This window comes from Ovis canadensis, chromosome 1 (genome assembly GCF_042477335.2).
Source record: "Ovis canadensis isolate MfBH-ARS-UI-01 breed Bighorn chromosome 1, ARS-UI_OviCan_v2, whole genome shotgun sequence".
NCBI lineage: Eukaryota > Metazoa > Chordata > Mammalia > Artiodactyla > Bovidae > Ovis > Ovis canadensis.
This window is the reverse complement of record NC_091245.1, coordinates 114941765-114965934: the sequence shown is the minus strand read 5'-3', so window position 1 is coordinate 114965934 and position 24170 is coordinate 114941765. Positions and strand designations below refer to the sequence as shown.

At 42.8% G+C, this 24170-nt stretch overlaps 1 protein-coding gene across 3 annotated transcripts in view; it reads left to right on the top strand.

The window, feature by feature from the left end:
- The window catches only part of SH2D1B (SH2 domain containing 1B), a 30931-nt gene extending 23750 nt beyond the window's left edge, over positions 1-7181 (top strand). Inside the window, exons 3-5 of one of the 3 annotated variants that reach the window (XR_011254535.1) lie at positions 860-1025; positions 3150-3263; positions 5785-7181. Coding sequence is in view for 2 of the 3 variants with exons in the window: in XM_069577564.1 (XP_069433665.1) it covers positions 860-1025; positions 3150-3187 (204 nt within the window). In the remaining variant the exon portion in view is untranslated. Of the gene's footprint in view, positions 1-859; positions 1026-3149 lie in introns of all 3 variants that reach the window. The other 2 variants (XM_069577564.1, XM_069577580.1) reach the window with 2 other exon arrangements.
- Positions 7182-24170: the final 16989 nt, after the last annotated feature.

The window sequence follows — 24170 nt, the reverse complement described above, 5'->3', positions numbered from 1 at the left end:
TCTACTGGTTAAGACTTTGCCTTCCAACACAAGCGGTGCAGGTGTGACCCCTGGTTGAGGAACTAAAATCCCATATGCTTCATGGCCAAGAAACCAAAACATAAAACAAGCAATATTGTAACAAATCCAATAAAAACTTTAAAAATGGCCCACATCAAAAAAAAAGTGAAAGCGTTATTATTTTTTTTAAATGACTAGAAATTTGTGCTTTGCTTATAGCTGGTAAACAGAAAACAACTGTTCATAATTTTACCTGAATCATGCTGACATTTCCATTTTCAATTTAAATCCGGACATTTTGGTCTTATTTTCCTCTCACGGAGATTCTGAATTCAAGTATGTAGGCTTTTATGATTTTTTTTTTTTTTTTTTTTTTGGCTATGTGGCTTGCAAGATCTTAATTCCTTGATCAGGGATTGAACCCAGGACCACGCAGTGACAGCACTGATTCCTAACCACTGGACCACCATCAAGTACAGAAATTGCATTTCCCATTGAAGTCTGCCTGCATTAGTCGCTTACACTCTCACATAAGCTCTTAGAGGGGTTACCCTCCACAGGGTACGGACAAGAGCTGCCCCCACATTGCCATAGATGGGAATTCACTCAATACTGCAGACTGAGGTGGGGACCCTTGATTGTTAATCCTCTTTACTCGCAGTAGCTCAAGCCAGAGCTCTGTTTTTAGAGGGAAGGTTTCTGTGTTTTGTGTGTGGTGTGAGCTCCCACACATGAAATGCCAGCCACTTGTTTTCAGTTCGCTGCTCAGAGGCAGCCCTGAAAACCACTGTTGTGAGAAGTGTCACCTTTCACACATAGTTGCGTGGTGATGAGTGCTCTCCTTCTTGTATTTTTGCAGACTGTGGAAGGTGTTAAACGAGAGATCTTTCCAAACCTGAAGGAACTGATCTCCAAGTTTGAAAAGCCAAATCAAGGACTGATGTTTCACCTCGTAAACCCAATAAAGAGAACCAGATCCTGCCTGAAATGGAGAAGATCGAAGATAGAGTTGGATGGTATTTATGGTAAAAACTTTCATAGGGGGCCCAAACAAGAGCCTTAGTCCCACTTCTACTACAGAATCCATACAGATAACTGCTCCTTTCTATGATGTTAGCTCTAGAAAGCCTCATCCTGCGAATAGCATTTTTCTATCTTGTTAGGAAGCAGTGCCTTCATGCTCCTGGTGGTGGCAAACGCACAGAGCTCTCTGTGCTCAGGCAACCCAGGGAAAATAGTGGTCCCCGGGCATTCCATGCTGCGGCTGCTGCTGCTAAGTCGCTTCAGTTGTGTCCGACTCTGTGCGACCCCATAGACAGCAGCCACAAGGCTCCTCTGTCCCCGGGATTCTCCAGGCAAGAATACTGGAGTGGGTTGCCATCTCCTTCTCCAATGCATGAAAGTGAAAAGTGAAAGTGAAGTCTCTCAGTCGTGTCCAACTCTTAGCGACTCCATGGACTGCACCCTACCAGGCTCCTCTGTCCATGGGATTTTCCAGGCAAGAGTACTGGAGTGGGGTGCCATTGCCTTCTCCCAGGCATTCCATGAGTCAACTTCAAACTCACCCTGCGACCTTGTGCCAATCACATATTTGGGAATAGATGGCCAAAAAGCAGAATTTTCAAATAAGAAAATTGCTTCAACTTCCTTCTCCAAGCCTCATCCTGTTACATTTTGCTCAATATTTGCTAAGCATTCATTTATGTGGTGTTAGTGGACAAATTGGGCTTTCCCGGTGGTCCTAGTGGTAAAGAACCCGCCTGTTATTGCAGGAGACATAAGAGATGTGGGTTTGACCCCTAGGTCTGTAAGATGCCCTGGAGGAGGGCATGACAACCCACTCCAGTATTCTTACCTGGAGAATCCCATGGACAGAGGAGCCTGGTGGGCTACAGCCCATAGGGTCGCACAGAGTCAGACATGACTGGAGTGCCTTAGTAGGGAGCAGGGGGCTAATTATTTCAGATACACCCCAAGAGTTATCAAGCCATGGTGGGAAATGAGAGTGCAGAGGATCAGTAAATCTGAGTGCACAGGATCCAGGTCATATCCCAAGCAGTGACTCTTGTGTACACCCCTTGAAATCTGTTCGCAGAAAAGAATCTAGTATCCATCAGTCACAACATAGTTCGAATTTAGCTCAGACTTCCTGAGACATTTACAGTTTAACCCTGTTTTCTCAAGGTGGAATGTATGGTTAGAGCCCCATTAAAGGGATTTCAGTCCTCAGTGGGCAGGTGACGTAATGGGAGCAGAGTGCTAGCTAGGGAGCAAGGAGGGGAACAGAGGGTTCCAGGAAGTCTGCAGTCACCCCATACCCATTGTACTCTGTCTACAGCCTCGCTGCCCTTTAGACTGCCAGAGAAAGCTTCTCACCTCCCCAAGACTGAACACAGTTTTTAAATGAGAAAACAGCCCTCCCCTCCCATTGTTTCTGTCTCCCTCCCCCAGGCAGAGGAGTGTGTACCCCATCACAGAGTTGCTTGCTATATTTATAGCTGCAGATGTGGTCCCATGGCCATTTTCTACCATAACTTACAGAAAGAAATAAAAATACAAAGAATAAAAGGGGGGCAGAGGAGCAACCTAGGGATGTACTCGTGCTGCAGTCCTTAGGCAAACCCTGATGAGCTGCTCGGGGTGCTTGAGGGTGGCGGTAGTATTTGTCTCAGGGATAATAAAATAACCACAGATCCCAAGAGGAGAACCCTTTGGAGTTCATTCCAAGAGCTGAGCGGGAATCTCGCCACACCAGTTGTCCAAGCTCGGGCAGCCTTGGCAGAACGAGCTCCCAAATCCTCAGCCATTAAGGGGGAAGGAACTTCTTCTGAGCTGCTCATCATCTCCCCCGCCCCCATTCCCTTGGCCACCTCAGAACAAGCCTCACGTATTCTCACCCTCAGGGCGGCACAGGTTCTCTGCTGGTGAGTGGAGGCATCTGGTGCTGGAAACTCTTGTCCTTGACTTATAAACAGGCCCCCTATGTTGCCAGGAGAGCTCCCTGTGGTGCCCCAGCTCTTGAAGGTGTCACTCTGCTGTGGCATCAAGACCACCCTGTGCCTGGGCAGAGGGCTTCTTTCCCACAAGAGGTGTTGGTCAGGGTGACTCCTGGGTGCAGAGCCTCACGGCTGGTCTCCTTTTCTCCCCAGAGAACAGTGGCAGCGACTATGTGGATGTCCTGCCTTGAAGGGATGGAGACTGGATGAAGCGCTTACAGAAGAGATGGGTGACGGCTCTCGCCAGCGATCCTGCTTCTCCTGCAGGTGTGGGTCTGGAAGACCAAACTCTAGGGGACAATTTAGACTCTCCTGTTCTGAGTGACTGAAGATGTTTTGTTCACCAGCTGCAGAGAAATCAGTCCCCTTGCCCTGCCTCCCATGCTTACCAAACGAGGAGCTTCAAAACCCCATTTCCCCTCCCACTGTTCTTTCTTGGAATAGGACCACCTGAACCTATTCTTGACTTGTTAAAGGTACTACCACTACAAGACAGTTGACATCTGGTCAACTGGGAGAGAAGAGAGTGCTGGTGTCTACTTTGGAGCCTGAGTTCCAGTCATGATGATGTGACTGCAGACAAACCACTTCCTCTTTCTAGGCCTGTTCCTTCATTGAAAAACAAGTGGCTGGGCAGAGGACAGCCGATGCCCCAGCCTCTTTGCTGAAGCTGGTTGAGTCAGGTGGCGTTGGGGAGCCCCTGAGTGATGGACGTGTATACTGGATCTCAGACTCCCAAAACAGCCAACACATTCTCTGCATCTGCCTGTGCTGGTCTTGGTGATGGTGGGAGCCCAGACCCACTCATGCACCCTTTTCCCTCCAGCCTGGGTGACCCACCTTCTTTCTAATCTCCTTCCCTGCTAAACTTTGCCCTGGAGACACTTCCTCTTTGATTCTGCCTAATTTCATTTATGCATTAACCACTTTAACAGCAGCGACGGGGCTCTGCGTTGTGACACATGTGGGGATTTTGAAGGCGTGTCACAGTGCAGAACCACGTCGCTGCTGTTAAAGTGGTTAGTGCTTTTTCTGACTAGGCTTTAAAGTGTGGTTGAGTCTCCCCATGAATCCTCCACAGCACATAGAAGTGCATGCCGCACAAACTGTGCCCCATTTAGAGACATTACTGACTAGGAGCCCATTCCCGAAGGGTTTGTCACCTTGGTTCTAAGGCCCTTTGTATTTTTCTGCTAGTTCACATTTTAAGTTAAGGCCTGCTTAGTGTGGAATGTACCACATGCTATGCCCATTCTCTGATCCATCTTCAAACCTTAGTGATTCATTTCACCCCACTGGCCTTATTAAAGAGAGGAGCTTGGATTTCTGGGAAACAAGAACAGACACTGTGGTTGGAACCCCAAAAGCATGAGCCATTCTGACTTCTTGGGGCACAGCAAACCATAGTAGAGAAGAAGGGAACTGCAGGAGCCACATCAGCATACCTTTGGCTGGTTCAGTACAGGACACCAGAAGCAAACCTGCTCCCCAGGGTTCGGCCCCGGGTCTGTGATTCATTCTGCATGGTACAAAGAAGCGTGTTCCAGTTATCTGGGACTGCAGCAATCCTTGGCATAGAAAACATGGTCAGTGGAAATTTCCTGAATAAATCAATATATGTGAAATGTGGTCACTCATTCTGGATAGCAAAGATTTGTTTGAACTCTCTACATCTCAAAAGTTGAACGTGATTATTAATTCAAGACCTTTCCATTATTACTCTCATAGAAGTGATTTCCTTTTTTCCTGAGCACCTATGCATAGAACCTTACAAGGAGCTTGATCCCTGGTGGGATTTCAGCCATATTTCTCAAACGAGCAAGCCACATTTAATGGTTGATGTGGATGTCACTGCATAGTTCCCTGAAATTTAGAAGACTGAACAGGTCATATGAAGAACAGCTGAAAGATCTGAGTATGTGGGACTGGAAGGGGGAAGACAATAAACTACAGCAGCTGTTTCAGTGTTGGCAGGCCGTTCTGTGAAAGGGTGAACAGAAGACTCACTGGGTATGATGCCAGACAGAAGAACTCAGACCATGGCTGGGTGTTTACAGGAGGGCACTTTTAGCCAAATGTAGGAAGAACTCAATGTAGGAACAACCTGGAGCCCACTGGAGCTATCCTACATTCAAACAGTCCGTCTTCTGGGGTCCAAATGACTTAGGAATGGAGAGTTGAGTTAATCACATTATTTAATTCTTAACTCATTATCATTATCCATCCATATAAGACACATTCATTTTTCTTCCCTTCATCCCTCATTCCCATTCCAATGGAACCAGCTCTGTACTATTTGATACATGCCCTTGTATATATGGGCTTCCCTGGAGGCTCAGATGGTAAAGAATCAGCCTGCAATGTTCAGAAGACCCAGGTTCAATCCCTGGATCAGGAAGATCCCCTGGAGAAGGAAATGGCAACCCACTTCAGTACTCTTGCCTGGAAAATTCCATGGATGGAGGAAACTGGTGGGCTACAGTCCACAGGGTCACAAAGAGTCAGACAGGACTAAGCAACTAATGCTTTTTTTTCACTTTACTTGCATGTATGCACTCTTGTAAAATATACAGATTTGGTTGAGACTATATATCTTTTATATTTACATACATGATATAGTGCTATTGCTCCAATTCTGTTATTACCTTTTTCCCCCTCAATTAGTTTCTCCTAAACTAATGATTTGTTCTATTCCTTACTGTTGAGTGTACATCTAACCCAGTGCCTCTAACTCATGCATGGTATTCCACAGCATGCATCATCACATTCTGTTTTCTCATCTCTCTAGAGACAGACATCTAAGTTGGTTCCAACTCCCTGCCTCTAAGAACAACACTGTAATGAACAGCCTCTCTTCATGGACATGTAAGAGGCTTCCTCTGGACTATGTGGGTGGGTCATAAAGTGTACTCAGATTTAATTATGATACAATCCAGCCCATTAAGTGCTTTTTTGCCTTATGCTTTGTGCTTTTTGATCCCTGTTTTACACGCCCTTCCCCACTCCAAGTGTCTACTGGCATGATACTTTTACCTTCTACACTAAGGGTTTTAACAATAGCAGGGACTTTTGCCTTTTTCAGTGGCATATATCCAGTGTTAGAAAAGTCCTTCATTCCTAGTAGATGCTCAATAAATATTTGTTGAATGAAGGATGAATCTGGGGTTAAGCTTTGTCCATGGTGAGAGGTAAGAATCCAGCTTTGTATTTTTCCATATATATTGAAGTGGTTTTCTGATTTATACCTGCTTAATAATCCATTTTCCCTCCTCTGGTTTATGGTTTCTTCTTTATATCACAACTGTCCTTTGTAATTGTCTGTTAGGATAAGCAATCATTTTTAAAAAAATCATTTTAGCTATTTGCGGACCTTGATTCCTCCACATACATTTTAGAATAAATAAGTTTCTCAAAACATCTTGCTAGAATTTTGAGTAACCTTGCAGTTGGAGGAGAACTGAAATTCTTGTGATGTTTTCCCATGTATAAACATGCTCCTCTATTTATTCATGCCAGCTATTTTGGTCTTGAATGAAGTCATAAATTTTCACTGTGGAAGTCCTGTACATCCTGTTAGGCTGATTCCTCTTTTCAGTTGTTCGTGACTTTAAGTCATATATTTTATTACACTTCTAATAGACTATGACAGAAGCAAACTACTTATGCTCTTGTTAGATGTCCTGGTTTATCTGTTGATTCTACTGTAAATTAAACTGTAAATTCTATGTAAATGATCTTGTCAGCTACAAATGATAGCATTTTGTTCTCCTTCCTTTCAACACTTATGTATTTTATTTATTTTCTATGTTCACTCAATTGGCTAGGTCCTCCAGTATACATTAAATATTGATCAGAATGTGAGTATTCTTGTGTTGTTCCCATATTGTGTGAAATGCTTAGTCATTTTCTCCACTTATGCACAATGTTTGTTGTAGCCTTTAAGAAAGCTACTTTAGTTTTATCAAAAATGTTTTGAAATGTATTAAGTGATTTGCTTCTGTATCTACAGAGATAGCCACATTCCTTTAATCCTCATTGCATTATAGAGGTAAATTACATTAAATTCTTAACTTATACCATGCTTGTATTGCTTAACTTGATCATTTTGCATTATTTTTAATAAACTATTGGATTCAGTAAGTTATTTCATTTAAGATTTTCGCATTAAAACTCATAAACCAAACAGAACTATAATTTGTTGAATCATGGTTATGCTAATCATAGTGGATGAAGCAGTCTTTATCTTTTTTCTATTTTTTTGCAACAGCTTTGTAAGGAAAAGTCTATGTGTTGTTTGAAAGCTCATTACTACTCTTATAAAACTGAGTTTGAAGTTCTGGTAAAGAAGGATAGGGCATCTCTTATTACTCTTTAAATATTGGGTTACTGAAAAGTTCATTGAGGTTTTTGTGAAAACACCCAAACACTTTGGTCAAAACAGTATCTTTAATGCTCAATGGTTTATTCAATTATCTTCCCAAATTTGGCATTCTTTGTTTTTCCAGGAATTTTATAAATTTTGTCTAAGTTTTCTAAATTGTTGGCATATAGTTAATACTATTATTAATCTTAAAAACATTATATCTTCTTATTCACTCTGTATTTTATTTGCATCTAACTCTTTTTACTAATCAATTTTATGCATCTTAATTGTCCTTTTAAAGTCAGCTTTTAGTTTTAATTTGTTACTGTCTTTTAGATTGGTATTCTCTATTTCACTGACTTTTATCTTCATTTTTCTGCTTATCTGGTTTATCTTATTTTCAATATTTATTGTTTTGCAATAAGTACATTTTAAAGCTATGAATTTATCTCATAGTACTACTTGACCTGTACCCCACAAATTTTAACATGGTTTTTATTGCTGTTCAGGTCAAGGTATTTTAATCGAAGAGAATAGTAGTTTGCAAGTTTTTCAAACGTGTACTTTAGTTTTCACTTGAGTATAGATTGCAAACTATACAGTACTAGATTTAACATAATTTGATGTGATTTCTGAGGCTTTGTTGATTACCTGGCATATGTGAACATCCTGTGAACATTTCGTTAGGAAAAAGTTGTTTTTTCTATCCATTTTAACACTATCTTCACAAATGCCACCAAATGTATTCAAGATTATAGACCATATAAGACAAATATTTTTATTTTTTACAGATGTTCTTATTTTTCTTCTATTTAATTCATCAAAGAGAAAAGTCTCTCATTTTAAACCAATATATAATAGTTTAGTTTCCTAATTTTAATAATTGACATATATTATATTGATATATATATGTCTTAATAGTTCTGCTATTTTGAGGTTATATTTTTAGGTGTATGTATTTTTAATAACTATTTTATCTTAATTTTTTTAAAATTTTTAATGTAAATTTATTTATTTTAATTGGAGGTTAATTACTTTACAATATTGTATTGGCTTTGCCATACATCAAATGAATTCACCGCAAGTATACACCTGTTCCCCATCCTGAACCCCCCTCCCTCCTCCCTCCCCATACCATCCCTCTGGGTCATCCCAGTGCACCAGCCCCAAGCATTCAGTATTATGCATTGAACCTGGACTGGCCATTCGTTTCATATATGATATTATAGCTGTTTCAGTGCCATTCTCCCAAATCGATCCACACCAGTCCAAAAGACTGTTCTATACATCTGTGTTTCTTTTGCTATCTCGCATACAGGGTTATTGTTACCATCTTGAATCTTCAGAGTCCCTTGGACTGCAAGGAGATCCAACCAGTCCATTCTGAGGGAGATCAGCCCTGGATGTTCGTTGGAAGGAATGATGCTAAAGCTGAAACTCCAGTATTTTGACCACCTCATACGAAGAGTTGACTCATTGGAAAAGACTCTGATGCTGGGAGGGATTGGGGGCAGGAGGAGAAGGGGATGACAGAGGATGAGATGCCTGGATGGCATCACTGACTCGATGGACGTGAGTCTGAGTGAACTCCGGGAGTTGGTGATGGACAGGGAGGCCTGGCGTGCTGCGATTCATGGGGTCTCAAAGAGTCGGACACGACTGAGCGACTGAACTGAACTGAACTGATACTGTATTGGTGTTTTTCTTTCTGGCTTACTTCACTCTGTATGATAGGCTCCAATTTCATCCACCTCATTACAACTGCTTCAAATGTATTCTTTTTAATGGGTGAATAATACTCCATTGTGTATATGTACAACAGCTTTCTTATCCATTCATCTGCTGATGGACATCTAGGTTGCTTCCATGTCCTGGCTATTATAAACAGTGCTGCGATGAACATTGGGGTACATGTGTCTCTTTCTATTCTGGTTTTCTCAGTGTGTATGCCCAGCAGTGGGATTGCTGGGTCACATGGCAGTTCTATTTCCAATTATTTAAGAAATCTCCACACTGTTCTCCATAGTGGCTGTACTAGTTTGCATTCCCACCAACAGTGTAAGAGGGTTCCCTTTTCTCCACACCCTCTCCAGCGTTTTTTGCTTGTAGACTTTTGGATCACAGCCATTCTGACTGGCGTGAAATGGTACCTCATTATGGTTTTGATTTGCATTTCTCTGATAATGAGTGATGCTGAGCTTTTCATGTGTTTATTAGCCATCTGTATGTCTTCTTTGGAGAAATGTCTGTTTAGTTCTTTGGCCCATTTTTTGATTGGGTCATTTATTTTTCTGGAATTGAGCTGCAGGAGTTGCTTGTATATGTTTTAGATTAGTTGTCAGTTGCTTTATTTGCTATTATTTTTTCCCATTCTGAAGGCTGTCTTTTCACCTTGCTTATAGTTTCCTTTGTTGTGCAGAAGCTTTTAATTTTAATTAGGTCCCATTTGTTTATTTTTGCTTTTATTTCCAATATTCTGGGAGGTGGGTCATAGAGGATCCTGCTGTGGTTTATGTCAGAGAGTGTTTTGCCTATGTTTTCCTCTAGGAGTTTTATAGTTTCTGGTCTTATGTTTATATCTTTAATCCATTTTGAGTTTACTTTTGTGTATGGTGTTAGAAAGTGTTCTAGTTTCATTCTTTTACAAGTGGTTGACCAGTTTTCCCAGCACCACTTGTTAAAGAGCTTGTCTAATCCATTGTATATTCTTGCCTCCTTTGTCAAAGATAAGGTGTCCATAGGTGCATGGATTTATCTCTGGGCTTTCTATTTTGTTCCATTGATCTATATATCTGGCTTTGTGCCAGTACCATACTGTCTTGATGACTGTGGCTTTGTAGTAGAGCCTAAAGTCAGGCAGGTTGATTCCTTTGGTTCCATTCTTCTTCCTCAAGATTGCTTTGGCTATTTGAGGTTTTTTGTATTTCCATACAAATTGTGAAATTATTTGTTCTAGTTCTGTGAAAAATACCATTGGTAGCTTGATAGGGAGTGCATTGAATCTATAGATTGCTGTGGGTAGTATAATCATGTTCACTATATTGATGCCTCCGATCCATGAACATGGTATATCTCTCCATCTATTAGTGTCCTCTTTGATTTCTTTTGTTTTATAGTTTTCTATATATAGATCTTTATTTTCTTTAGGTAGATATATTCCTAAGTATTTTATTCTTTCCTTTGCAATGATGAATGGAATTGTTTCCTTAATTTCTCTTTCTATTTTCTCATTATTAGTGTATAGGAATGCAAGGGATTTCTGTGTGTTGATTTTATATCCTGCAACTTTACTATATTCATTGATTAGCTCTAGTAATTTTCTGGTGGATTCTTTAGGGTTTTCTGTGTAGAGGACCATGTCATCTGCAAATAGTGAGAGTTTTACTTCTTCTTTTCCAATTTAGATCCCTTTTATTTCTTTTTCTGCTCTGATTGCTGTGGCCAAAGCTTCCACAACTGTGTTGAATAGTAGTGGTGAAAGTGGGCACCCTTGTCTTGTTCCTGACTTTAGGGGAAATGCTTTCAATTTTTCACCATTGAGGATAATGTTTGCTGTGGGTTTGTCATATATAGCTTTTATTATGTTGAGGTATGTTCCGTCTATTCCTGCTTTCTGGAGAGTTTTTATCATAAATGGATGTTGAATTTTGTCGAAGGCTTTCTCTGCATCTATTGAGATAATCATATGTCTTTTATTTTTCAATTTGTTAATGTGGTATATTATATTGATTGCTTTGTGGATATTGAAGAATCCTTGCATCCCTGGGATAAAGCCCACTTGGTCATGATGTATGATCTTTATAATGTGTTGTTGGATTCTGATTGCTAGAATTTTGTTAAGGATTTTTGCATCTATGTTCATTAGTGATATTGGCCTGTAGTTTTCTTTTTTTTGTGATATCTTTGTCAGGTTTTGGTATTAGGGTGATGGTGGCCTCATAGAAAGAGTTTGGAGTTTACATTCCTGTGCAATTTTCTGGAAGAGTTTGAGTAGGATATGTGTGACCTCTTCTCTAAATTTTTGGTAGAATTCAGCTGTGAAGCTGTCTGGACCTGGGCTTTTGTTTATTGGAAGATTTCTGATTACAGTTTCAATTTCTGTGCTTGTGATGGGTCTGTTAAGATTTTCTATTTCTTCCTGGTTCAGTTTTGGAAAGTTGTACTTTTCTAAGAATTTGTCCATTTCTTCCAAGTTGTCCATTTTATTGGCATATAATTGCTGATAGTAGTCTCTTATGATCCTTTGTATTTCTGTGTTGTCTGCTGTGATCTCTCCATTTTCATTTCTAATTTTGTTGATTTGATTTTTCTGCCTTTGTTTCTTAATGAATCTGGCTAATGGTTTGTCAATTTTATTTATCCTTTCAAAGAACCAGCTTTTGGCTTTGTTGATTTTTGCTATGGTGTCTTTTGTTTCTTTTGCATTTATTTCTGCCCTAATTTTTAAGATTTCTTTCCTTCTACTAACCCTGGGGTTCTTAATTTCTTCCTTTTCTAGTTGCTTTAGGTGTAGAGTTAGGTTATTTATTTGACTTTTTTCTTGTTTCTTGAGGTATGCCTGTATTGCTATGAACCTTCCCCTTAGCACTGCTTTTACAGTGTCCCATAGGTTTTGGATTGTTGTGTTTTCATTTTCATTAGTTTTTATGCATATTTTGATTTCTTTTTTGATTTCTTCTGTGATTTGTTGGTTATTCAGAAGTGTGTTGTTCAGCCTCCATATGTTGAAATTTTTAATAGTTTTTCTCCTGTAATTGAGATCTAATCTTACTGCATTGTGGTCAGAAAAGATGCTTGGAATGATTTCAATTTTTTTGAATTTACCAAGGCCAGATTTCTGGCCCAGGATGTGATCTACCCTGGAGAAGGTTCTGTGTGCACTTGAGAAAAAGGTGAAATTCATTGTTTTGGGGTGAAATCTCCTATAGATATCAATTAGGTCTAACTGGTCTATTGTATCATTTAAAGTTTGTGTTTCCTTGTTAATTTTCTGTTTAGTTCATCTATCCATAGGTGTGAGTGGGGTATTAAAGTCTCCCACTATTATTGTGTTATTAATTTCCCCTTTCATACTTGTTAGCATTTGTCTTACATATTGTGGTGCTCCTATGTTGGGTGCATATATATTTATAATTGTTATGTCTTCTTCTTGGATTGATCCTTTGATCATTATGTAGTGTCCTTCTTTGTCTCTTTTCACAGCCTTTGTTTTAAAGTCTATTTTGTCTGATAGGAGTATTGCTACTCCTGCTTTCTTTTGGTCTCTATTTGCATGCAATATCTTTTTCCAGCCCTTCACTTTCAGTCTGTATGTGTCCCTTGTTTCAAGGTGGGTCTCTTGTAGACAATATATATAAGGGTCTTGTTTTTATATCCATTCAGCCAGTCTTAGTCTTTTGGCTAGGGCATTTAACCCATTTGTATTTAAGGTAATTATTTATTAATATGATCCTGTTGCCATTTACTTTATTATTTTGGGTTTGAGTTTATAGACCCTTCTTGTATTTTCTGTCTAGAGAATATCCTTTAGCATTTGTTGGAGAGCTGGTTTGGTGGTGCTGAATTCTCTCAGCTTCTGCTTGTCTGTAAAGCTTTTGATTTCTCCTTCATATTTGAATGAGATCCATGCTGGGTACAGTAATCTGGGATGTAGGTTATATTCTTTCATCATTTTAAGTGTGTCCTGCCATTCCCTCCTGGCCTGAAGAGTTTCTATTGAAAGATCAGCTGTTATCCTTATGGGAATCCCCTTGTGTGTTATTTGTTGTTTTTCCCTTGCTGCTTTTAATATTTGTTCTTTGTAGTTGATCTTTGTTAATTTGATTAATATGTGTCTTGGGGTGTTTCACCTTGGGTTTACCTGTTTCGAGACTCTCTGGGTTTCTTGGACTTGGGTGATTATTTCCTTCCCCATTTTAGGGAAGTAATCAGCTATTATCTCCTCAAGTATTTTCTCATGGTCTTTCTTTTTGTCTCCTGCTTCTGGGACTCTTATGATTCGAATGTTGGAGCATTTAACACTGTCCTGGAGATCTCTGAGATTGTCCTCATTTCTTTTAATTCATTTTTCTTTTTTCCTCTCTGCTACATTTATTTTTACCAATCTATCTTCTACTTCACTAATCCTATCTTCTGCCTGTTATTCTACTATTTGTTCCCTCCAGAGTGTTTTTGATCTCATTTATTGCATTATTCATTATATATTGACTCTTTTTTATTTGTTCTAGATCCTTGTTAAACCTTTCTTGCATCTTCTCAATCCTTGTCTCCAGGCTATTTATCTGTGATTCCATTTTGATTTCAAGATTTTGGATCATTTTCACTATCATTATTCGGAATTCTTTATCAGGTAGATTCCTTATCTCTTCCTCTTTGGTTTGGTTTGGTGGGCATTTCTCCTGTTCCTTTACCTGCTGGGTATTCCTCTGTCTCTTCATCTTGTTTATATTGCAGAATTTGGGGTCGCCTTTCTGTACTCTGGCAGTTTGTGGAGTTCTCTCTATTGTGGAGTTTCCTCACTGAGTGAGATTGTACGGGTGGCTTGTCAAGGTTTCTTGGTTAGGGAAGCTTGTGTTGGTGTTCTGGTGGGTGGAGCTGGATTTCTTCTTTCTGGAGTGTAATGAAGTGGCCAATAATGAGTTACAAGATGTCAATGGTTTTGGCGCAACTTTGGGCAGCCTGTATATTGGAGCTCAGGGCTATGTTCCTGTGTTGCTGGAGAATTTGCGTGGTATGTCTTGCTCTGGAACTTGTTGGCCCTTGGGTGGTGCTTGGTTTCAGTGTAGGTATGGAGGCATTTAATGAGCTTCTGTCAATTAATGTTCCCTGGAGTTGAGTTCTCTGGTGTTCTCAGGGTTTGGACTTAAGCCTCCTGCTTCTGGTTTTCAGTCTTATTTATACAGTAGTCTCAAGACTTCTCCTTCTATACAGCACCATTGATAAAACATCTAGGTTAAAGATGAAAAGTTTCTTCACAGTGAGGGACACCCGGAGAGGTTCACAGAATTACATGGAGAAGAGAAGAGGGAGGAGGGAGTTAGAGGTGACCTGAATGAGCTGAGGTGGATCAATAGAGGAGAGAGCAAGCTAGCCAGTAATCACTTCCTTATGTGCACTTCACAACTGGAGTGCTCAGAGATGTTCATGGAGTTATACAGAGAAGAGAAGAGAGAGGAAGGAGACAGAGGTGGCCAGGAGGATAAAAGGGGGGAATCAAAAGGAGAGAGACAGAACCAGCCAGTAATCAGTTCCCTAAGTGTTCTCCAACATCTGGAACACACAGAGATTCACAGAGTTGGGTAGAGAAGAGAGGGGGTAGGGAGGAAACAGAGGCGACCTGATGGAGATAAAGGAAAGTCCAAAGGGGGAGAGAGCAGTCAAGCCAGTAATCTCGCTCCCAAGTAAAAATAGGTACTGAAGATTGGGTTATTAAAGGTACAAAATTGATAACAAATACTAAAAAGCAAAGATTAAAAATCTAGAGTTGAGTTTGGAATTTCAAAAATACAATATTAAAGAAAAGAAGAAAAAAAACAAAGAGGGAAAAAAGTCACAAAAATTATAAAAACATATATATATATATGAAGTTTGCTTTTTAAAAAACAGGGTGTTTTTTTTTTGCAAAGTAATAGGTTGTAAAATTGAAAATTAAAGGAGTAATAGAGGACTTAAAAATTTTTTTAAATTTTAAAAAAGAGAGAATGATCGTAAAAATATATCTAGGACTTTCTCTGGTGTTGTGGGTATTGTGGGGTCAGTTCATTTTTGGATAGTTCCTTGGTCCGGCCTATATTTCTCAAGATCTATAGGCCCCTTCCTATGTAGTGGGTACTAATGACAGTGTTTTAATCTATTGCACCTGTCACTTCCAAGGCAGTTCCCTCTGTTTTAGCTTCTTCTGTTTGCTGGTCTCTTCAGTGCCTGATTTCCACCCTGACACAAAGGGGGCAGTGGTGGACATTTTTTTAGGCTTACTTGTTCAGTTGCGCTGTGGGGAGGGAGGGACGCTGCAAACAAAAAACACTGGCATGTGCTCGCAGTGCCTCAGCCACACTGGGCCTGCCCCTGCTCATGGCGTGTGTGCCCTCCCTGTCCACACAGCTCAGGGTCTAGGTTGCTCCACTGGGAACCTTCCGAGGCCGGCCCTGTTGCCGCATGCACCTCCCAGGTCTAAGCTGCTCAGGTTCAGGCACTCGGGTAGTCCTCAGAGGCGCAGACTTGGTTGGGCCTGCGTTTTGTGCCCTTCCCAGGTCTGAGCAGCTCAGGTGATTAGGTGTTTGGCAAACACAGTCGCTGTGACTTATTGCCTCCCCCATTCCTGCTGCTCGGTTTTCTGAGTGTACAACCGGCGCACCTTCTCAGGCAGATGTTGACTGTCCAGAACCCCAAGAAGTCTTGGTTAGCAAAGAAGCCTGCTTGCAGTTTGGTAGATAATGCCTCTCTGGGGCTGCGATTGCCCCCTTCTGGCTCTGGCTGCCTGTCACCGGAGGGGGATGGTCTGTCGCCGGCTAGTGCTGTTCAGTCCTTTGTTCTGTGCACGGGCCTGGCAGTGTCTTAGGGCTTTTTGTATGGTAGCTATCCCACAGTCCAGTTTGCTAGCCCAAGTTAGTTTGCTCAGATTGCCCTCGGGCCATTCAGGCCTGGTCCTTACTCTAAGCAAAGCAGCCCATGCCTCCCTGCCCAGCCCCCGCTTGCTAGTGGCACTGCTTCTCCACTGGGGGGGTTACCGCTGGGTTCGTAATCTGTGGGTTTTAATTATTTATTTATTTTTCCTCCCTGTTATGTTGCCCTCTGTGCTTCCAAGGCTCGCCACAGACTTGGCAGTGAGAGTGTTTCCTGGTGTTTGGAAACCTCTCTCTTTTGAAGACTCCCTTCCCAGGACGGAGCTCCGTCCCTACCTCTTTTGTCTCTTTTTTTGTCTTTTATATTTTTTCCTACCTCCTTTTGAAGACAATGGGCTGCTTTTCTGGGTGATGTCCTCTGCAGGCATTCAGAAGTTGTTTTGTGTAACTTTCTCAGTGTTTAAATGTTCTTTTGATAAATTTGTGGGGGACAAAGTGGTCTCCCCGTCCTATTCTTCTGCCATCTTAGGACCACCGCCTTAATGTGTTTTTTGAAGTGTTTCTCTTTTTCTCATAATTTTTGCTTTTAATTCTATTTTATCACACTTAAATTGCTATCTTGACTTTCTCTTCATCCATACTTTTCAATATATAATTTTCTATCCCTTTTTCTTTTAAGTTTTTTCATGTCTTTTGTGTTAACCCTGTCTTCTATAGACAAATATTACTGGATTTAGTTTTTTTCCAATTTAAGTTTTTCTCCTTTTGTTTGGTAAGTTTGATACCCTTATATTTATTAGAAATTGTCCTATTTGAATTTATTTCTGCCACTGTCATGGGCTGAATATTTTTGGCCTCCCAAAGCCACATGTTGAAGCTCTGACCCACAATCTGATGGTATTTGGAGGTGGGGCATTTGGGAAGTAACTGGGTTTAGGTAAGGTGGTGGCCTCAAAAGAGATTCAGGGCCCTTGCAAGAAGAGAAAGACCAGACACCAGAGTTCTCTCTCTGCCTGCAAGCCCCGAGGAAAGGCCCTGTGAGGACACGGCAGGAAGGCGGCTGTCAGTACCTCAGGAAGTGGTCCTCACCAGACACAGAGTCTGCTGGCACCATGACCTCAGACTTCCCACCCTGCAAGAAAGTCTAGTAAAATGCGCATTGTTTAACCCACCCAACTACAGTATTGAACATTTTGTTACAGAAGCCTGAGCTAAGAGAAAGATCTTACTCCGTTCTTTCCATTTTATATATATTTTGTTTTCTTTCTTTTTTTTTTCTCCTTTAACCGTACTGATTTGAAAGCTCTATTAAAATTTTTTTTTGGTGATGGTTATCCACAGCCTATTAAAAATGAGTAGTTTTGCTTTTCTCTATAACTTTGTCACCATTGTTAATCCCATCTCATTTTCTGATCTAAAATCTGGATTATTATCTACTCCTTTTGAGTCCTTTACCATTCATGTAATAGTAAGATTAACTGAATCAATTATTCATCGTTACTTCCTATGTATTTACAAACACATGGAACTTATCTGAGTTCACTTCTTTTCTTACTGGAATATTTCCTCCAAGAATATTTTCAAAGATGGTCTTTGAGAAGTAAATCTTTGCAGTCTTACATGCTTCACAGTGGGCTTCCCATGTGACCCAGCAGTAAAGAATCCACCTGCAAATGAGTCGAGAAGATCCCTTGGAGTAGGAAATGGAAACCCATTCCAGTTTTCTTGCCTGGAAAATTTCCATGGAGAGAGGAGCCTGGTGAGCTACAGTCCAGGGAGTTGCAAAGATTTGGACATGACTGAACACACACACACATACTTCATAACAGTGTTTATATTCATTCAGATGATAGTTGAACTGAATATATAGGCTTAGTGTCCTTTTCTTTCAATAATATTAAACACTGAGCCACTATTTTTTTGTATCTAGGATTCTTATTGTGATGTCTGATGTCAACCTGATTCTCCTTTAGAGCCCATCTTTTTTTTCTGGAAACTTTAAAGGTGGTTTCTCTTTTTGACCCTACATTTTGCTATAAATGTGTCTGAGTTTTTCCTCCTCATCCTGTTTGAAGGTCTATATGCCATTGTATTAAAATTTTAATCTTTCTATACTTTTGGAGAATTCTCTTTTTTTTTTCAAAGATTTCCTCCCCTTCTATTTTCTCTCCTATGGAATTCCTAGTTTAAAAAAAAAAGGTGTCATCTGTTTTATTTATCCTTTCCCATACTATTTGTTCAATGATCTTAGGAAACTTACAAGCCTTTCCAAAGGAGATAGTACTTACCTCATAAATGTATGTTACTTTTGTCATGAAAAGCTGCTGCTTAGAGAAACTAGTCGCCAGAAACTGCAATGCCTAAATTCAGCCACAAGAGGTCAGACAACCACCCACAAAACAGATACTGAGCTGAAGTTTTTGTTGTTTTAGCATGCTGAGGGACTATGGTGGCCACAAAAGGCCAAACATTCCTCTCATAATACTCATCTCTCATTTGAAAGCTTAATCTCCAGTGTCAGTAACAGGATTAGCATATGAGCCAGGCTTCCTTGAGTCTGCAATTTGAGGTGCAATAGAAATACTTCTGCCACTCCTGCTTGGAGTGCAATTCATAGATCATATTCATACCAACACCCTGCAGAATGGATGTTTTCCAGAGGCACCAATCAGCTCTGTCACTTACTGGCAGAGTGACTTTGGGCAAGTTGCTGAAACTCTCTAAGCCTCTGGCCAGCCTCATCTAGAAAACGGGGTTAATAAGTCTTACTGCATAGAGTTATTGTGGGAAATCAGAGACCATGTCAGAACAGGTTAATATTGAAAAACTGTAGTCCTTGCTGTTTCCTCTTTGTAGAATGAGGGATTTGGTGAATGGGTCTCTAAATTCCCATCCCACATGAATATTCAGTGTTTAATGAAATCACATTCATCCCTGGAGAAGGCCCAACTCAACAAGATGTTTCTGGGCCATGAACATTTCCGGGGAAATTTTATCAGACTCGTGTGATGGAAATAGAGAAGAACCATGTGGTGATGATGCTGTCTGCTCCTGGAATCTAAAATCCTGAGCCTACAGGTCTAGCTCTATATTTTTATCAGTTGGAAGACTCAGGCAATCTGCTTAGTCATTACCTCAATCTAAGTGAAAGTGTTAGTTGCTCAGTAGTGTCCGACTCTTTGTGACCCATGGACCATAGCCCACCAGGCTCCTCTGTCCACAGGATTTTCCAAGCAAGAAGACTGGAGTGGTTAGCCATTCCCTTCTCTAGGGACTCTTCCTGACCCAGGGATCGAACCCATGTCTCCTGTGTCTCCTGCACTTCAGGCAGATTTTTTTATCCACTGAGCCACTGGGGAAGCCCCAATCTCAGTTTACCCATCTATAAAATGGGGCTGAAATAACACCTTACAAAACACAAGGGTTATTGAGATCATGTGTGTGAATTCTTTGACTGCAGTACGGTTTTGTCTATACCTAAAAAACAGGCCTAGGAGGACTTCCCTTGCAGGGCTATTGAGAAAAACAAATGAGATAATTAATGTTAATTGATTAGCACAATTCCTGGAATATACAAGAGCTTTGGAAATATAATAGAGCATCAATTAATAAGCCTAGAATAGTAAAGTATGAATTTTAAGACCTGGACCTGAGAGCAGCTGGAGGAGTGGCAAAACCAGAGCTGGAGTGTGACCCTTCTCACGTCAGGCTGGACGTGCGTGCCTGCTTCTGCTGGCTGCATGGTGAGGTGCCGCCGGTCCAGAGGCAGAATTGGAGAAGGCTTTGGATGAAGAGAAATGAGCGACACACTGGTCTACTCATCACTTCCACTTTGAAAATGGCCTCTCTCCAGCCTTCCCTGCAGCGGATATCAGGGGCAGAAACCACCTGTGGGGGAGGCCCTGAGAGGAACTGAGAGGGGTGGGGCTGGCTTAGGCCACGCCACTCAGCACTAGACTGCGTGTGTGCGCGCTCGTGTGTCCTCCGTCACTAAGTCGTGCCTGATGCTGCAACCACGCAGACTGTAGCCCACCAAGCTCCCCTGTGCATTGGCTTCTCCTAACAATGATACCGGAGTGGGTTGCCATTTCTTTCTCCAGGGGATCTTCCCCACCCAGGGATCAGGCCCACGTCTCCTGCACTGGCAGGGGGATTCTTCACCACTGAGCCACCTAGGAAGCCCCATGTGTGTATGTGCAGATGTATATAAAATCTCCCAAACCAGAGGACGAGTTCTTCGAGTTTAGCTCATTTCAAGGCACATCTTTATCAAGCTCCTGTGACGTGCAGGGTGCTGTGCCAGGGACCAAGGAGTCAGAGAAGAAGATGACAAGGCCCTGCCCTGGTGGGGTTCAGAGACTTGGGAGAGAGCCAGCAGGAGGCAGCTCCTGCTCATGTCATGTGGCGAGTGCCAGCAGGGAGAAAGGCAGAGGGTGCCACCCAGGAGGGGAGGATGGGCTGGGGGTGGTGTCTGGGCAGGGATCCCAGAGGAAGGGATGCCTGAGCTGAAATCTGAAGGATAAATTAAGAGAGCCTGGCAAAGCAGGAAGGGGAAAGGATGACGGGGGTGCCCAGGTGGATGGACATTCTTGAGCAAAGATATGGCAGTGATTCTGAGCAGTTTAGAGTGTGGCCCCTGGGACTTAGGGGCAGTAGTGGCAGATGAAGCTGGCAAGCCAGGCTGGGCAGGATTGGGGATGGTCCTGAGCACAGAGAACCAGGCTGGCCTTCTCCCATGGGCGTCCCAGAAGAGTCCCCAGCCTCGTCACATCTATACCACCTACATAAACGCTGCCTGAAGAATTAGGGGGATGTAGGGAGAAGCACGGACACGGCTGCTGCCCATGAGCACAACCTCCTCCCTCAGCTTTATCACACGTGGGGTCACCTTCCTACACAGCCTCTCCCGAAGACCCAGCTCCTAGAAATACCACACCTTGGCCCAGCCTCCAGAGAACTGACCAGGTCTGCTGCAAAGACTTTCCGACAGCTCTTGACACAGAGAACCCAGGATTTTAATTGAGCAAGTGTACCAGATAATCAGAGACCGACTGGAAGGTAGAACAAGCTTGTTCTGAGTTTCCCTATCCAGCAACTGGGCCCATCGGCTGTGGCTTAGGATGCTGGGGGAGTACATTCCCTGGCTGGAGTTGCAGGGCTGATAGGTTGTGTTCCCATCCCTCTATTGGTCCCACAGTGGCCTGGACCAACTGGAACCACGCCACAGTAACCATAGGGAGATGCTGTAAGTTGCCACGAGTTAGCCCATGAAGCATGCTGAACACTTGGCTGTTTTTATGTGCATGCTAAGTCGCTCCAGTCGTGTCCCACTCTTTGCAACCCTATGGACTGTAGCCCGCCAGGCTCCTCTGTCCATGGGATCCTCTAGGCAAGAATCCTGCAGTGGGTTGCTGTGCCGTCCTCCAGGGGATCTCCCTGACCCAGGGACGGAACCTGCGTCTCTTAGGTGTCTCCTGCATTGGCAGGCGGGTTCTTTACCACCAGCGCCACCTGTTGTACTTACCCACGAGCTCAAAGGGTGGGAGTAGCATAACAAAGGAGTGTAGAGAGGTTCCTAGGCAAATACCGAGGGAACTTGAAGGCACAAGGCCAAGCCCATGGTATTGGAAACCGCCTGACTGGTTAAACAGTAAAATGCAAAACAAAAGTTGCAGTTTGCTGTGAGGTGGTTTCTGGCTTTGGGTGACTTTTTTCTTTCTTGTCTTTTCCAAGAGCGAAACACTGGCAGTTTCCTACCCCAAAACAGACAGATTCCTCAGGCACCTCCCACAGGAAAGTAGCCTGGTGTGTCTGAGTTGGTCCCTAAATGTTTCCCCTAGCCGGCTTCCCTGTCTGTGTGGTCAGTAACCAAGTGATTGTTCCGTGGGTACAGCTTGCCCAGGCTCCCTTGAGCTGCACTATTTATCATGGCAGCAGCTGGAGATAAGCTGGACACAAAGAGGATTTGTGTCTCTGGGTGTCGGGCCCTAGATACGAACGCGGAGGAATTTTCTCATTAGTGGGAAGTCAGAGGAGGGGACTCCAGGCTTTCATTGCACGCCCCAGTGCAAATGGCAGCAGGGAGGAGGGCACCCTGGAGGGGAAAGTCCCCGGAGGTGCTTCACTGGACAACTGAAATGAAGGTTTCCAGAGTGGATTTCCTTGGGAGAGATGAATGACATTAAATGTTGTCTGCACTTACGAAGCTGTTTAGGGGGAGGTGGGGATTCTTCTACGAGAGCTGAGTTTCTTTGTGTGGAATTAATTACTTGTTCCCACTCAGAAGGGAGCCACAACGGGGCGTGGGGAGCTCCAGAACAGGCACCTCAAACCGAGTGGTAGGCATGGCAGGGGCAATGCTGAGTGACGCCCAGGGAACCCTGAGGGCCCAAATCTCAAAGGCAAGGAGCTATTGCCTGCAGGTGGCAAACCAAACTCAGGAGCCCTGTGGTGGCGGGGATGAGAATAGAGAGGAGACAGGGTATTGAAGCACAGATGGTTCTAGAACACTCCCAGGATTCATAGACTATGAAGGGATTCTGAATAAGTCTGACAGTAAGTTGACCAGGAAGCAGCTCTCTGAGTTTGGAGCAGTATCTGAGGTGCAATCTGGTACTAGCTACAGTCATTCCGTGAATTCTGAATCCCAACAGGGGCTCCCCACCAGACTTCAGGAATGCAGTGGGTTTCCTGATGACCTGTGATTTGTTCATTTCCTTCAGCAATCACTAAAGGCAGAGGAAAAACACTTTCAGTTGAAATTACCACCCCACCCCCGTACTTCCATTGTGTAACAGCTTATGCTAATAACACAGCCTGTTAAGTATAACAGGAAGGCAGGTTCCACGGTGCCCTCACCAACTGTGGGTGGGCATGCCTGCGATCCCGTGGACTGTAGCCCACCAGGCTCCTCTGTCCATTGTGGGCCTCGTGAGAGACAACCAGGGATCTCTTTTCCCCCAGTGTTACCACTGTGCCCCAGACAGCACTTAGTACACAAACAGGCTTGGGTCTTTCACCACAGCTTCTAGACTAAAGGCTCAGACCACAGTATTAAAGAAACTGTGACATATTCACATCCCTTTTCACACTTAAAATTTATTTCCTCAAAAAGTTTTTATTTTTACATTATGATTTTTCATATTTGATCTTAGCCCCAAATAACTGTTTTGCATAATAGTGGGGGAAAAAAGGCATGTGAAAGGCACATTTCACACCTGAATGACTGCAGAAGTCAATCCTAAAGCTACTTAATGGGAGCGGTTGCCCAAACTGGAGCTTACGCTTGAAGGAAAAAGTTGCTACTGTTAAGTATTTAAAATGCCTTTTCCCATGCATGGAATATGTTGGTTTCTGTATTATCCATACTTTCTCAGAACAATACGCTGAGCACCATTGCAGAGCAAGCAAGCAGAGTGAAGCCCCGTTGTCTTCTTCCTCTGACGAAGGAAGTGCAGGAGTGGAATTCATAGCAGAAAAGACTGGAGACACCCTCAGGCCTGAGATGCTTTTTAATTGCAGCCAGGGAGGGGTCTCAGGCCTCGTCATGGGGGAGAATGACAGGGCTAGGCAGAAAGGGCCCATCCCTCCCCTTTTACTTACAGATATGCTTCTTTTCCTTCCTCTTCCTATCTTTTCTCCACTTTGTCCCTTTCAAGGAGGTTAAAGGTATGGTCGGTTCTCAGCTGGGAGTCCTCTGGGTCATTCAGTCAGGGGACAGCCAGGGGGTACCCAGGGGGCTTGAGGCCAGCACTGCTCTAAGCCATGCTCTCTCAGTAAGGAGCATCTGGGCTACTGTAGTCTGGGGTGAGTGCCCACATCAGCAGCTTTGGGTGTTTTACTGACATTACTAATGACTTGGAATCTGACAGCAGCTGTGGTCCCTCTCTGTGCACGCAGCTCCATTCCCACCTCAATGGGAGAGGGCTATGGACCCCAGGTAGACGATCGGGTGGTCACTCTCATTTCCTGCTTCTTTCTGACGGGGAGGGTGGCACCTCTGCACATGATGTGGGTCCCCTGAAGTAGTCATAGTTCAATTTGGAGGAGGGAGACTTCCATGGCAGCCAGCCAGTTAGGGGAATAAACAAGGGCACATTCCCAGAGACCATTTCCGCCCAAGGTCTCGGGCTAGAGATCTGTCACGGCTCACACCCCCAGCCTCACGAAGCAAAAGGCTGGAGAACAAGTCAGCCTTCAGAAAAACCAACCACTCCCCACTGGTTAGGAGAAAAAAACCAAACCAGCAAA